This window comes from Protomyctophum parallelum (genome assembly GCF_964188405.1).
Source record: "Protomyctophum parallelum genome assembly, chromosome: 7".
Taxonomy (NCBI): domain Eukaryota; kingdom Metazoa; phylum Chordata; class Actinopteri; order Myctophiformes; family Myctophidae; genus Protomyctophum; species Protomyctophum parallelum.
Window position 1 is genome coordinate 3,282,448 of NC_139705.1, and position 16,716 is coordinate 3,299,163.

Genomic DNA, 16,716 nt, shown 5'->3' on the forward strand with positions numbered 1-16,716 from the left:
GTGCTACATGTCTGAGATAATGATAATAATGTATTTATTTATATAGCACATTTCAAGACATAGTCACAAAGTGCTTTACATAACGGGGTAAAAAACAGCAACAACGTAGTCCCAGCTACAACAAGATATCATTGAATGACAGCAAGGAAAAGCATGAAAGCATACACACAAAATAGAATAAGGTATGCAAAAGGTAATTAAGAAAAAGCCTTAACGTAAAGGTGGGGTTTTTAGAAGGGATTTAAAACATGACACAGATTTTGCAAGTCTTAAATTCAATTAATAGGTAGGGCGTTCCATAGTTTGGGAGCCCGGATTGCAAATGCCCTGCCACCTTTTATGGGCTGTGGGGGTCCCAAGGAGGGCTTTGTCTGAGGACCTGAGTGAACGTGTAGGCTTATAGGGAGCCAGCATGTCGGAGACATACTGGGGAGCCTGACCATCCAGAGATAAAAACCTGTTACTGAATTTGCTCTTCTGAGAGTAAAAGTGAGTGAGACCCACAGCCACAGCACTAGACGGCGACCATGATCTGGTACCAACCAATTTTAGAACAAATCTATTTTAAACACCATCTATTAAGTTCCCAAACATTGGGTCGGGACACATGTGTGGGTCGCGGACACATCTTTATCGGTCTCTTATTTTTTTTGTTTCCTACATTTTTTGGGGGGGGGGTTTAATTATTTCAACACATTTTCTAAAAACATTCCCAAACATAGCTTGAAATAAAATCTAATTCAATGGTTTGTTCAATAACTAATGTTCTCTATATTCCCGCCTGCATTACCTGCATTTACCCGTGCACAAACGCCTTTTCAGCTAGAACTATAGATTACAAACATAACTCCGGTTCTTTTAATAGTATATATGAGCGAGGTGTCTCCCTAGAAGGGCTTTGCTATGTAGAATCGATTGCCTGCCTTAACTACTGTAGTACGGTCCGCCGATCTCCGACAGGGTGGGTTGTCTAACCCAGGGGAGCAAACATTGGAAGTCCAGTCATAGCCACTTGGAATGGGAAGAAATCTTAACTTTTCAAAAGAATATAAAATAATCTTCTTAACCCATTTAGACCTGCGTTTTACCTTTGCATGCTGGGAGCTACCTCTGTGTCTCATACACCTCTCTCTCATATACTGTAGTCACATCATTTTTTTAAATTATTATTTATGAATTTGAACTTGTTTTTCCAGAAAACATTAGGTTAGGTTTTAGATGCCGTTGTTAGAATTGGCCTCAGGTCTAAATGTGTTATAGAAGAATCTGAAGTGAATGTGAATCTGATGCCAATGACAGTTGATAAAACCCAAAGTTTACATTACTAATAATGTTAAAACATTTTATTATTGTTTAACATATTAGTGTTTTTCTTCACGAATCAAGAGTCGATATCCCAATAATTAAAATGAAATAAAAATCTAATAATAACTCGAATCGTGAGTTTTAACCCATTTTGGGCGGGAACCCATTTTGGTGTTAGCATTACGTTATGCTTTAGCTATTTAAAAATAGCAGATCTACAAGCTCCTAGCGCGCCACCGAGTGACAAAAGACATTTTTAGAATCTGGTCTCAGGTCAGAATGGGTTAATAATGACACTGTCAGTATGTAATAAGACATTTTTAGAATCTGATCTCGGGTCAGAATGGGTTTAACAATGACACTGTCAGGATGTAATAAGACATTTTTAGAATCTGATCTCGGGTCAGAATGGGTTAAAATGTTTGTTCTCCTCCAGGTGGTTCCATCAGGGGATAAATCCGCACACAGGCGCTGAGGACTGGCTCTACACTGGAGGCTACTTTGAGAGAAACTACGGCCTGCAGTCCCACAGTCCCGACATCTATTGATCTCCACCCGTCGCCTTAACCTGACTCTGCCAGATGGGGGCGGTATTGGGTAACCATGTTCCCAAGCTGTGAAACAAAATGTGTAGCAAGCTTATTTGGATCTGGCAGCGTCGGGTCACCCGTCACCTACCCCCAGCCGACATTTCTCAACCTCATTTCTACACAGTCTGTGAAAAAAAAAGAAGTTTATGATATATATATAGTATATTAGAAATGGTTTATTTGCAATTTTACGGTGCATCGATAGACTATAGTTTTTTACAGAGTTGAAACAATAATCTCTTTCGTTTTTAGAGTTGACTTTTTAATTTCAGACGCCACACATAAAGGGACGCATTCTTGGTCTCTCAAGTTAGATAACGATTCCACGATATTCTAATGGTTTAGTGTAGACCAGGTGGGGTCCTTGGACATTTTTCAGGAAAAGGACCCCTTAGCTGAGAGAGAGAGAGAGAGAGAGAGAGAGAGATGAAGCAGGGAACCCACACTACATATTGGATTCATCTTAACCCATTTTGTGCGGGAACCCCTTTTGGTGTTAGCATTGTGTTGTGCTTTAGCCATTGAAAAATAGCAGATCTACAAGCTCATAGCGCGCCACCGAGTGCCGCGCTACGAGCTTGTAGGTCTGCTATTTAAAAAAAATCGAAGGTCAGAATGGGTTAAAATCCTGAATTCTTTGTGAACTTGACCTTTGGCTCTGTACTTGGTCTGCGTATTTTTCCCTGTACACCAAAATGGCCAATCCACAAGCTCCCAGCATGTCTGCGGTGCATTGTGAGCTTGTGGATTGGCTATGTTCGGCTAATGTCCCTCCCAAGAATACCAGGGATGCGAGGGTTCACATGAAGATTTGGCGATGAATAACTGGGAAAATCCACTTTAAAACGTGGTGTCATGCTGGAAGCATTCGAAAAATGTGTGAGTCTATCTGGAGAGACTGTGGTTTTAATGCACCATTTGAGCCACATTAGAAACATCTGGGTTCGAGAGTACCGGTGCACATTAGGGGGTGGGGCGATATGACTTTCATATTATGATTATTTCAAACCTTTGCCTCAATTAGGAATACTGAACAATTGTGGTCCTCCACCAGGCGGAGAGCGTGGCCGAGACTAAGTCTTTTGCCCGTCCGTCCGCTCGCCCGTCTGTGTACAGCTAATTTCCCGGCACCGTTGGCCTGACCGGCGTGAAACTGTGAAAAACACACTCCCTGCGTGCCAGAGCAGAGCCTCTTTCTCACATGTTTGACCTCCGCCTGTTAATTCACCACCAGGGCAGGAGGCCGATTGTTGCATTTTTTTACTCCTACAGATTTTGTCAAAACAGTATCTCTATAGTCATGACTCATGTGTTCAAGATGATCACGTCCGATTTTTCATATTGTATCCTGATTGGCTTGTGGATTGGAGCGCTCCGTTTTGAACAGAATTGCCTCAAATCATGAACGCAGTGCGAGAATGCGGTGAAACTGCACGCACATTGCCACTATAGGCCCAGGAAGAGATGCTATCCTTTTGACATTGTCCTTTAAAGCGCCACCTGAGAGGGCCTTTTTTTCGGTTTATCGCCCAGCCCCCTATATCAAGCTACATCAGGGTTATCTGTTACTTTTCTATAATCTTTTTTTTGAATACTAGATATTTATTTTATTCAGTACTAAACCATCCCTCAAAGTGGGATGAGAGGGGTTTATTTTTCTGTGACTAGATAACTATAGGTATCAAAAGCTGCTCTTATGACATTGTTTACTCACTTAGTAAACAGAGGAATACTGTCTAAATTATTGTAATTATTAACTGTAATATACTACCACCCACCATGGAAAGCTCTTGGAATGTAGAAGTTGAGGCATTACATTTTGTTTGACTTGGTTCCACAGATGCATATTGTGAAAATAGCCGATCTGCGAGGCGTTGTGAGCTCGTCAATATTTTCACAATTGTTGTTGCTTTATATATAAAAGGGTCATCACTTCACTGTCCTCTGGGTTATGTGTCGTCGTCGTCCCCCCCCCAATTTTTTTTTAAATAAACCTGACCCACCGGCCGAGAAACACTGCAATATACAACCAAAAGCCATGGAACATTTAAGGTTTTTCTGCACAAACTGCATTACTGTAACTGCATCCATTTGAAATGAACATAAGTTACTGTAACTCCATTTAAAATGAACATACGTTACTGTTACTGTAACTATCCATTTAAAATGAACAAGTTACTGTAACTATCCATTTCAAATGGACATAAGTTACTGTAACTCCATTTTAAATGAACATAAGTTACTGTAACTCCATTTAAAATGAACATACGTTACTGTAACTATCCATTTAAAATGGACATACGTTACTGTAACTATCCATTTAAAATGAACATAAGTTACTCTAACTATCCATTTAAAATGAACATACGTTACTGTTACTGTAACTATCCATTTAAAATGGACATAAGTTATTGTAACTATCCATTTAAAATGAACATAAGTTACTGTAACTATCCATTTAAAATGAACATAAGTTACTGTAACTATCCATTTAAAATGAACATAAGTTACTGTAACTATCCATTTAAAATGAACATAAGTTACTGTAACTATCTATTTAAAATGAACATAAGTTACTGTAACTATCCATTTAAAATGAACATACGTTACTGTAACTATTTAAAATGAACATACGTTACTGAAGCTATCCATTTAAAATGAACATAAGTTACTGTAACTATCTATTTAAAATGAACAAGTTACTGTAACTATCCATTTAAAATGAACAAGTTACTGTAACTATCCATTTAAAATGGACATAAGTTACTGTAACTATCCATTTAAAATGAACATAAGTTACTGTAACTATCCATATGAAATTAACATAAGTTACTAACTATCCATTTGAAATTAACTAACTATCCATTTGAAATGAACACATCCATGAACATAATACTGTAACTGTATCCAACAAGGTGACAGCGACGTTATTTGTTTGATCTACATTTGTTTTACGTTTGATCTACATTGAATATATTCACTGAGAATTGCAGACCTACAAGCTCGCAACACGCTGAGCATTGTAGATCTGCTATTTCTGGTTTAAGTGATACAACTATTGTAGTGGATTAAAAAGTACAATGTTTGCCTCTGAGATCTAGTGGAGTAAAAAGGGAAATAATCAAGTAAAGTACTTAAAACGGAACCATGTTTTTTCTTTGGATGAATAAAATGTATTTTTGTCCAACTGTATAGTGGAGTATTTTAATACAATGTAATAACATACAATTGGGGTGGTCGCATTTTGTCTACCTGCTCTTCTATTGAGACATTTAGATTGCGTCGAAGGTCATGTCTCACTATAGACTCAGGATCTGACACTATTCAAGATTTATCCCCTGAGCAAGCAGACAGGCTCTGTTAGCTCAACCAGCACTTGTGCAGTAGAAAAGGAAGTCTCATAGTGCAGCTTTAGATATGCTTTAAGTATACAGTACTTGAGTGAAATGTAGGCTTACTAATGTTACAGGACACACAACCATGCCTTTCCTCTTGAAATGTGAACTGAATATATATATATTTTGCCAGTATCAGAGATGGATTTAAATTTAAATGGGTTTTTAACCGGAATCACATCGTTCCGTTTCGAGGATTTGGAATTGTGACATAATATACCTTGTGTTAGTCATTTTAAAAATGTCAGCAAGGGCTTGACAATATTTAATTTCAGCCGATTAAGCTGTTGAAGAGCAGAACTCGCCACACACAAAAGACATTATGAAGTTATTAGACATTGTTACATTAAAAAGTGATGGTGTATGTCACATTCAAATTAATTAAATAAATTATAAATTAATATTTAACCCCTTGAACCCCTTAAACTCTTGAGAAATCGCACACATGTGATGATTTTGCATTCGCATAAAAGCCATAATAGGTTTGTGCATGCAATATTTTGGGAATCTGTGCCTAAATCTGACCTGCCTTCAACATTGTGCCGCTGTTGATCAGGCTGTGAAAACGAATGTCTCTGTGAAATGAAGTCCTACATCTTTCCTCTGCATGGTGGCTTTCAAAGTGTATAGCTGCAGAACGTGGCTTCTTTGGACCTGCAGGCCCGAAGGCTTCCACACAAACCATTGAATGTGTGCGTTTGGTCTAGAATAGATGTCGGCACAACGTCAAGAGTCCTGTTCAGTTCTAACCCGACGCTGCCAGATCCAAGAAGCTTGCTACACACATTTGTTTCTGGGGAACATGGTTACTTCAATACCGCCCCCATCTGGCAGAGTCAGGTTAGTTCAGTTCACTGCCGCATTAAGGCTCTCATTGCAGGGAACAGACACTTTACATTTAGTCTGGGTCACTTTCCCAAATAAATGAACTCCGAAGGCAAATCGTGTTAATTTATGGCATACATGTTTTCTAGGGGTATTAAGGTCTGCTGAATCCAAATCTGCTGTATGCCAAGCTCAAAAATGGATGCTAAGCCCTCAAAATGGACCATTTAAAGATGGCGGCCACCACTATGCTGAAACATAATAAAACACATTATGTTTGACTAAACATGGTAGAAAATAGACTGAAATGTGCTCTTTTATGTTTTCATATATGGGGAATACAATGAAATATTCAGATTTAAGATCAATTGTAAAGAAACCAGTTTTATATAATTTATAGTGACAATTGTCCTCTTTAGTCCAGGCCCTTAGGCATATGTCGTGCTAATCAGTCTAAAAGCACCATATTTGGCCCAGATGTAGTCCAGGGCATGTTCTAATGATTTAGAACATGCTTGGTGTCCATTTCAGGATGTTTGACGATAAGAAACATTTTGGAATACTTATCTTTATGATTGGGTGTGTCTGGACACCTAATTTGCATATGTCCAAGGTGGAGGCAATATAAAAATACCTTGTTGTACCTTAACATTTCACACTATATTGGCAAACTTGTGTCTATTTGTATGTTTTTTCTTTAGCATTAGAAACATTGGAATGTTCTTATACTGTATGTTGTCATCTAGACCCTCATTATTGGTGCAGGCACCCTCACATGAGGGTGGCCTGGTTACTCAGTAGAGCACTCACCTTTCAACCACAATAGAGTATGTGCATGCATAAAGTGAGTGGCAAAGTGAGTTTAACGTTGTTTAATGCAATCAGATTTCTGTTTGGAGGTATGAGCTGTCAAGGCCAGAAAGTGTTTATTTTTCCCACTCAGTAGGCGTTCCCGCATAACTTCCGGGTTTGATGATGATGTCCTGTGCATACCCTCTATGACTATGCCATGGCTTTGATCCTGGGCACCTCCGACTCTGATAAGAAGGCACTCTGACCTACTTACTTGTACTACTTACTGTTATGGAGTCCCATATACTGAAATCATGAATATGACAACCATGCAGACACAATAGCAGGGGGATGGGATTAGCCACTGCAGCCAACCACATGGATGTGCTAAAGAAAGATGTTGATGTGGAAAACACGGGACCGTACCCAAGTTCCCTCAGCCCTATGTTCCCTCAGCCCTATGTTCCCTCAGCCCTATGTTCCCTCAGCCCTATGTTCCCTCATTCCAAAACAGACAGGGGGGGTGGGGGGGGGGGGGGGCTGTAAGGCATCAATTATACTATAATGCTAACCATACAGTAGTTCACCCTGCAGCAACAGAACACATTACAGATACCAAGTTACAGCAATGACACTACTGCATGGGGTCTAGTCTATCTACTTTGTTATAGCAAATGCTCCACAACAACACAGTGAAACAGTGAACAGTGAAACATTCCTTTAAATCCTGACATTTCTTCATGAATCACTCATCATGTACTTAATTATCTGTTTTGAATCTCAGGTATATTTCCATTGCATAGTTGTCTCATCAACCTAGAGTACACACCTTAATGAACTGACACCAACTATTTAAGCTACGTTGACAAACAAAACTAGTTTAGCCTGTAGAACTTCCATTCGACTATGAATGGGCCTTTTGCGCCATGACACAGCACGTGCCCTCTTGCCCTTATATGCTCCAAAGGCTAACTGAGCTGACAGTCCTGGTCCACCTAAACGCTCCGGGGTATGCCCTATGCCCTATAGGTATACCAGGGTCAACTCACATAAGTTACCCCAACCTAAAAGTCTATGTACGTGACCTGCCTCGTCTAGAGGCGACACCCAGGACTACGTGAGGCATAGCAAGCTCTGCCACGTCCAGGTTATAGAATCTTGCAAAAAGTTGACGGAGATGACCAACTTGCAACCGTACACACGATATGGTTCAAGAGTTATAAGCCAAAACGTAAAGTGGGCTGTTATAGCGCCACCATGAGGCCGACCGATATAATTATAAGTTAATTAATTTGAGTAATTATTATGAACCTATTATTATGACGAGACGAGACAAGCTGTCAGCCAATTTCATTGGGGAAAAAATGCTGTCTATTACACTATACACTATTATACTTATTACACTATTACACTATTATACTTATTACACTATTACATTTATTACACTTTCATTTATCGGATTGAGGGAACATAGGGCTGAGGGAACATAGGGTCTGTTTTGGAATGGGGGAACATAGGGCTGAGGGAACATAGGGCTGAGGGAACATAGGGTCGGTTTTGGAATGGGGGAACATAGGGCTGAGGGAACATAGGGCTGAGGGAACATAGGGCTGAGGGAACATAGGGCTGAGGGAACATAGGGTCGGTTTTGGAATGGGGGAACATAGGGCTGAGGGAACATAGGGTCTGTTTTGGAATGGGGTAACATAGGGCTGAGGGAACATAGGGTCTGTTTTGGAATGGGGTAACATAGGGCTGAGGGAACATACGGGGGCTGAGGGAACATAGGCATGACCCCGAAAAGGGAACTGGCTAGAATCGCTATATGTACTGTAAAGGGAATCGAGATAGCTGAAGACGCAGATGAAGGAGTCGCTGGACATCAGAGTTGATCTGCACAGGCTCCAAGGTGAGGGCAACTATATTGTAGGTTGCCTGTCAGATCCAGTGTTGCCTCCAAAACTGCCTATTCACAGCCTGTTAGCACATGGAAGAGAGGCAAAGCCAGTGACTTTTGGAGACCAGGAGCATTGCAGATATCATGAACAGGAACGTCCCAGTAGTTATTTCCGCAGCCAAAACCAATCCAGCTGTGTGGTGCTTAATGTCTCAAATAAGTGGATTGCAAGAACTACAATTGATAGACAAATGCCTTTATGGCCATTGGGCCCAGCATGGGCCAGGTACAGAACACTTGTGTCCTTTTCAGGATGGTTTCAAAGCTGTAGTGCAGATAAATTGAATCCAGGTTAGTTTGAGAGCACATTCTTGTTACAAAGCAGCAGTTAACCCTACATGTCATCATCCATGAGCTCATCACTGATAATCCCAAAAAGTCGCTTCTACAGTTACTTAGAAGAAGAAAGTACCAGACATTATTAGGTGTACATGTTGTCATCAATCGCGTGCGTGCATGTGTGCGTGTGGCGAAGTATCAATGATTAATTGCTGTTCTGATCTAAACATATTGTTTAAATTCTAAACAATGTTAATATGTTAGCTGTATCAAAACTACTTACTTACTTATGTTATTGTTTCAATATCTGAAAATTGCATAGGTTGTTTGTTTTGAGTTTAACTCAATCTGGGCGAAAATGTACAATTTAGGTGACTAGTGACCGTATTGGTAATAATAAGCAAATGAAAGTGCTCTAGTCTAGATAGATTGAATCATCATAATACACAAGTTTACCAAGAGTGTTATAGGAAGATTTAGGTATAACAAATCTTCCTATAACTGCCATCTCGGAAATATACTAATTAGGCGTCCACCCAATCATAAAGAAAAGTATTTCAACATGTATCTAATTGTCTAAAAATGTGAAATACACAAGTTTGCATATGTTGATCATCTGGTTTAAACATTACAGCCCACACCGTTTATATGTGGTGGCCATATTGGATTTGGCTGCTGTGTGACCCCGAAGGTCGCTGACTTGGGTGCCCTAACTAAATCATTAGAGCATGCTCTGGGCTACATCCAGGCCTGGATTGGCCACAGCACATACCAGGCATGTGCCCGGTGGGCTGACCCTCTGGTGGGCTGGTCTGGGGCAAATGTTAAATTAGTTGTCTGTTGGTTGTGTATCATTTATGTTGTATACTGTTAAATGTGGAGGTGTTAAGGGCTTGTATTTCAAGTATTTGTATGGGCCTCGACCCCTGAAAAGGCAGTAGAGTATCTGCGCGCTGGTTGTGGTGGGCCAGTCTGGGCCAAATTCCGCGAAAATGTCCGGGCCAAATTTTTGTCTTAGTCCAACCATGGCTACATATGGGGAAACTGGTGATTAGACGGATCCTTAAAGGATCACTTCGCCACTATTACATGGCCTTTGTCATGCTTTAGTATGATATCCGTTCATGAAAACAAAAAAAATATTTTTGATTTGATGAAACCGCTGCGGAAAACAAGTCATGTAATGAGCCGAGGCACGGTAAAATCATTTCCTACAATACCCACAGTGCATTGCGCGACACAGACCGACAGTGAGGCAGAGGCAGCCCCCCAGGAGGAAGCTGGAAGTTTCTCGTGTTTGTTGTTGAAAGCGATAGAAGTAATAATAATAGCTAATATTTAGCGGTAGTAATACTAACAGCAGTAGTGGTGGTATAGTAGTTAGTAGTCTCTGGTAGTAAGTAAGTAGCGTAATAGTAGTGATTTCGACTGCGCAGCGTCCGACTCGAAATTACACTGGCTGGCTTTGTTTTTAGAACTATGAAGTACAGATGCAATCCCAGCTGTGCGTCTCGAACCACTTTGAGTGTGCAGTGAACATTTCACCAACGCAGATATCTTCCAGTTCGACCGCAATCTAATGGAATAATTGACGCGGAACATCATCATCGAAGCATAAGTTGCAGAACAGAGGTATGTCGTAATAAACTAAATAAGCTACAATGCTGTGTACACTTTAGCTTACAGCTAAAGAGCTTTTTTGCTGTTTGTAACTGGAACACACAACGCAACCATTTTTACGAGCTTGTACATTTGCTATTTAAAAAAAAATGCTAAAATGAAAAACCTTATTGTTTACCATATTGTCTCATGATTGGTCAGAGGCCCATAATTGCATAATACTTTATTTGATGCAGGAGCTGAGGTCGGTGGCTGTCTTCGACTCAAGAGATGGCTCAAGAAGTGGCTTTCAAGGAACTCCCAAGTATACAGTATATTATATAGATAATACAATTTACTTTGTATGTTGCTATTGAACACAATCTGGATTGATAAATCGATGTGATCTCATTTTCAAATATTAGACATGTACTACTCCTAAGCCTTTACCAATATTGTTGTGCTTTTACTGAAGTACATTTTTAATTCTGGACTTTTACTTGTATCAGAGTATTTCTATATAGCAATATTGATCCTTTTTCTTCTGGGATTCTTGCACACTGTCCGATTTTTGTAATCTGAGTAGGAGGACAAACTTTGCCTGTGTGGCCTTGTTTTTTAAACCCTATGTTACAGTACAATAAAACACATTCACTGACAAAGTCACACTTATTTCCATTGTGGTCTTGTTTGTATAAACAGACATGTGAATGATTTGTATCACGGTGGCCCTTGATGCAATATCATGACAGTTTGAGCCTCAGAGTATTAGGAATTGGTCAAAATGTATAAATACAATAGGCCTACATGAGAAAAAATAAAACAAACTTGACATCAAATCAACTATCTTTTAATAGTACTGATTTACATAAATCTATTATATATATATAAAAACAGGGGTCTATGGTTGAACTGGAAACTAACAAACTACATGTACAAACTACAATCATACAAGTGCATTAGTCAGAGGTCACTGAGGCAGGTGGTTCTGCATGATGACATGTCGCTGGAGCAGCTTCTGGCCAGGAGAGGAGACGCACATGCTGTGGTGAGAGAAGAGAAGACAAGAGTCAGTAATGGTGAAAGCACTAAATGATTACTGGAATGGACAACTGAGTGTGTAGGCTATGTACAGTATGTTTCATGTGATGTACACTTGGGTATTGGACTGTTAAGTTTACCGACCAAATTAGTAGGTAGGCTACAACAGAGTATCAAATATCAATCATAATAATAAGCAGACTTGGCAACCTGACTTGTAGAAAGTATTCACACAATCATGTTACCAAGATTGCCTTTTTTTACCTTGAGTAATTTGTACAATGTTATCAGTTTTATAGTATAGTTTGTTGCTTACTTTTGATGCAGTAATGATATATTTTTTCTTTTGAGATATTACAAAAGGTTAAGTCAATTCACTGTCATCTGGGGGCAATTCCATGCTAGTGTGATTTAACAGATACAATTCAATACTACAGTGTGAAACCGTCTGTGTGAGACATGTTTACTACATTTTACAGGACCTTGGTTGATAAAGGTTGTTAAAGTTTGAGTTGAGTATGTATGTATGGCTCACCATCAGTCCATCAAAGGTCTTCAGCTTCATCAGCATTCTGTACCCATATGGGCATGGGCTGACCTAGCGAATGGACACAGGTATAACACTTGAATGTTTACATTGCTAGTCCTGCAACATACGAACGCTCAGAATGTGTAGGGAGAGGAGGGCACATATGGGGCTCGCTAGAGCGTCATGTGACGATGTGAGCCATACCCATGGCTAGTAATACATTGCTTCAGATGGCATGCCATACAGTTTTTAATTGAATGGTTGAATGAACACGGAAAATGTGTAAACTGAAGCCGTGCCTAGCCTCTGACAATTATGTAAACAATACGGTGTGGCGATACGCACAAAACAAATACATATTGAACACTTACTTCAATCTGAATGTCCCTCTTGGTCCATCGGGCTCCGGTTGCAACTTCCAGTTTGAGGCATCCTGAACGCATGTCCCCACTTCTCAGTAAAACAGTCCATGTCCCCACTTCTCAGTAAAACAGTCAACAATCTATCTGGGCATAAAAGTTTGTGTGCGACGCACTGGTCCAGGGAAAGCTATACTAGCTAGCTAGGTCGCTCCAGCAGTAGCCTCGGTCCCAGGCTTACTCCAGCAGGCATCATTCAGCAGCACACAGCCACAGCAACTAGCAGTTGTCCCCGCAATGCATTCCTTCCTCTGTATATTTCTGGTTCATAATATAACGACCCTAACGCAGATTCTGCCAATATGTATTTAAAATTATCTCGTCCAAAAACTCCCATGGAGTAGCCATATACTGACTCGTTGTTTTCGTTTGTTGTGGTGGTTGTTGTGTATAGCGAGGGACCGTGTCCTTCGCGGCTAGGCTAGCTACGGCAAGCCTACCTGTCCAGTCCCTTGTAGTTTCTGATAGCCTACCGAGGGTCTACCACCTACGTCACTTTGGGACAAATACGTAGGTGGTAGACAGCTTTGAAAGTGCGCCCACGGAGCTACAGACCACCAATGATAATATACCGGGGTGTTTTAGCATATATGCTAATGATAAAAAACACACAGAAAAAGTTTAATAGTGGCGAAGTGGTCCTTTAAGGGCCTGGACCATTCATAGAGAAGCAGCAAGCCGTTTGTGGCTGATATTGTAGTTAGGCCATCAGTTTATACCACAGGCATGCAATATTATTTTTAAGCAGTTTCTTCACAAGTATTATGGAGTTGGTTACCTTGTACACGTTATGTACAAATACTTATTGGGAACATCAATTATTGCATAAAGTTGGTTGGAAAAATATTCGCCAATAAATGTCAATTTTCACAATATGTATGCATTTTAAGCAATTTCCTCACACTTGATTTCAAATCAGAATATTGAATTGTATTTCCCATATATGAAAACATAAAAAATTACACTTCAGTCTATATTTCTATCTTGTTTAGTCAAAAATATAGGCGTTTTATTATGTTTCAGCATAATGGTGGCCGCCATCTTTAAATGGTCCATTTTGAGGGCTTAGCATCCATTTTTGAGTTTGGCATACAGCAGATTTGGATTCAGCAGACCTTAATACCCCTAGAAAACATGTATGCCATAAATTAACACGATTTGCCTTCAGCATTTTAAATAAGCACATTCTCTGAAATCCTGCCTTGACTAATTCTAGTAACGTACATTTGCTCAACCAGTCGATGGTTCTCAAACTTTTTCAACTCAAGGACCCCCAAATGAATATGAATTTGGCCGCCTATGTAAAAGAATTAATTTACAAATAAATTTCTAAACAAAAATAGCAGATGTAATTAAAAGCTCACAGCACAATGTAAGCAGATCTGCCAGGATTTTTCAGGGGGGGGGGGGGTCCCCAGATATAAATGGGTCCCCAGATATAAATGGCATTAAAGGTGAATTCCATGCTAGAATGCTTTCTTATCTTTCTTTGTAGTTGTTACGTCCCCACCAAAGAGGTCCAGGTGTTTTTTTGTGCAAAAACTCCTTATTGGCTATTTTCCCTACCATAAGCCCTCAATGAATTGCATTGCATTGAATGGGAATTGAATGGGGCTATGGGGTGTTATGCTAGTTCGCTTATTTCCATCGAAAGAAGTAGTAAAGTGTGCCGCTTGGGATATTATTTACATTATGAAGAGAGGATATATACAAAGAAATTATAATTTTGAGCGATGGAAATAAGCAAATTAGCACAACACCCCATAGCCCCATTCAATTCCCATTTAATTCAATGCAATTCATTTAGGGCTTATAGTAGGGAAAATATCAATAAGGAGCTTTTGCACAAAATAACACCTGGACCTCTTTGGTGGGGACGTAACAACTACAAAGAAAGGTAAGAAAGCCTTTTAGTATGGAATTCTCCTTTAAGACCTGAGACTATATTCTACAAAATGTCTTATGTCTTCTATATCAGTGGTTCTCAAACTATGTCATGTCAAGGACCCCAAACATTATGTCTCCACCGCCGACGCCTGTCTAAAAATATTTTGTTCCAGGGACCCCCCCTAGAAGCAAAGATACAGAGTAAAAATGTTTGCTGCGAAGGTATGGTAGGCTATATTCAAAGATTTGCACACATTTTCACGTTTTTTCTAAAATAGCAGATCTACAAGCTCATATCGCTGCACTTGGTCCCGCGCTATGAGCTTGTATATCTGCTATTTTTCAACAGCTAAAGTTTAAAACAACAGTTAAATGGTTAAGGTGACACAGATGCATTCCAGTTCTTAATGGGCTAATTCAATTAAATTACATTTGATTACGGTGCCAAATCACAACAAGTTGTGTTTTCTTTTTTTTAATCCTGAAAAGTAATTTATGGAGTTTCCACTCGACCAGAATGATATAATATGGTATAACAATAGTATAACAAATCCTACAGAGTGATAACCTGCTGTACATTTATACACAAGTTTTCTCTCATTTGGTAGTGATCCTTTCTGTTTGAAACCCAGAGTGTTTTGGGCGAGGTCCTAGCTCTGCATTGTATCATTGCTACAGAGTGTTTGTTTAGTAACGGGGGTCTCTCCAGCTCTAATTTCGTCCAATCAGGAGAGAGCATATAGCCATTCATCAGCTTCTCCGGTTTCAACATCGTCGGCTCATTTCTTTGTGTCAACACTTATCCCTGTTGTCTCTCCTGATTGGATAAAAGTGCTATCCCGCCCTAAAAGAGCTGGAGAGATGGCGAGACCCCTGCTACTGAACAAACACTGTCAGCAATGATGTCTTATCAGGATATAGAGCCATTAACAGATGTTCTTCGATTTTTCAAAAATAGCAGACCTACAAGCTCGTGGCGCGCTATGAGCTTGTAGATCTGCTATTTTTCAATAGCTAAAGCATAACATAATGCTAACACCAAAAGGGGTTCCCTCCCAAAATGGGTTAAACAATAAAATAGAAAATGAATCAATACTAGAACAGTGCCTACTCGGGAACGATGCAAATAGGGACTGCATGCCCCTCCCTATTATATATTTATTATTATATATATAATTCTAGCCTTGATTTATAAAAAAAGATCAAGGCTATAAAATGACCGATTAACCGATTTTTACTTCCGGTTTCAGGGGTCATGAATTTGAGGTCTTCAAAATATAACAGAAGCTAAACGCAGCGAGAATCATCACAAACAAGTTCAGAACCACTGATCTAGGAATGAAATAAAAAAAAGTTATTAAAATAAATAAGTGTAAATACGGTGAGAGTATACAGCGGTTGTGCGACATCAGCTGAAGCATCATAGCAAAGCAAAGCAAAGCAAAGTTCTTTGTTTACCCAGGGAAGTGGACTAAGCCAAGGACTTGTTTACAGCCACGCCCTGCTCATAGAACATTTCATGGTAGGGGGTCCAATGCCTTGCTCAAGGGCACTTCTTCGGTGGTCATTTTAATGTGCCGGTCTGGGGATTCGAACTGGCGACCTTTCCGGTATCAAGACCGCTCCGCAAACCGTCCGGCCACCCGCTGCCCCTGAAGCAAAGTACGACTGTAACTGAAATATCACCACGTGATGAATGACGTGGTATCGGGATCTGGCATAGACTGAACAACTAATAGCGTGTGTGTGTGTGTGTGTGTGTGTGTGTGTGTGTGTGTGTGTGTGTGTGTGTGTGTGTGTGTGTGTGTGTGTGTGTGTGTGTGTGTGTGTGTGTGTGTGTGTGTGTGTGTGTGCGTGCGTGCGTGCGTGCGTGCGTGCGTGCGTGCGTGCGTGCGTGTGCATGCATTTCTTTAAGTGGCAAATGTGGTGCACTGTGTCTCCTATTTGTGTTTAATTAGTGTAATTGGTTGCATGTGTATCTCCCATAGAGATAGGATAAGAAGTAAGAACTGAGAAGTTCAGTCACCCTGTGGAAAGGAGCCAGCTTGGTTAGTACGATGCCTCCTGAGCGTCTCCTCAGGGAGGTCCTCTACGCACA

The 16,716-nt window shown here is 40.1% G+C and overlaps 2 protein-coding genes and 1 long non-coding RNA gene across 4 annotated transcripts in view; 2 read left to right on the forward strand and 1 right to left on the reverse strand.

Annotated features, from left to right (window-relative positions):
• LOC310862249 (oxysterol-binding protein-related protein 2-like) overlaps window positions 1-5,082 on the forward strand; it is a 35,888-nt gene extending 30,806 nt beyond the window's left edge. Inside the window, exons 14-15 of one of the 2 annotated variants that reach the window (XR_014569544.1) lie at window positions 1,742-2,401; window positions 2,473-5,082. Coding sequence is in view for 1 of the 2 variants with exons in the window: in XM_083770057.1 (XP_083626183.1) it covers window positions 1,742-1,853 (112 nt within the window). In the remaining variant the exon portion in view is untranslated. Of the gene's footprint in view, window positions 1-1,741 lie in introns of both variants that reach the window. The other variant, XM_083770057.1, reaches the window with a different exon arrangement.
• Window positions 1-16,716, forward strand: part of LOC310862217 (ubiquitin-conjugating enzyme E2 variant 1) — a 199,878-nt gene that overhangs the window by 139,323 nt on the left and 43,839 nt on the right. The window lies entirely within an intron of this gene.
• LOC310862250 lies at window positions 2,059-6,729 on the reverse strand. Its single transcript, XR_014569545.1, has 2 exons — window positions 4,341-6,729; window positions 2,059-3,970 (listed from the first exon to the last, which is right to left on the reverse strand). It is a non-coding gene; the product is annotated as an uncharacterized lncRNA (long non-coding RNA).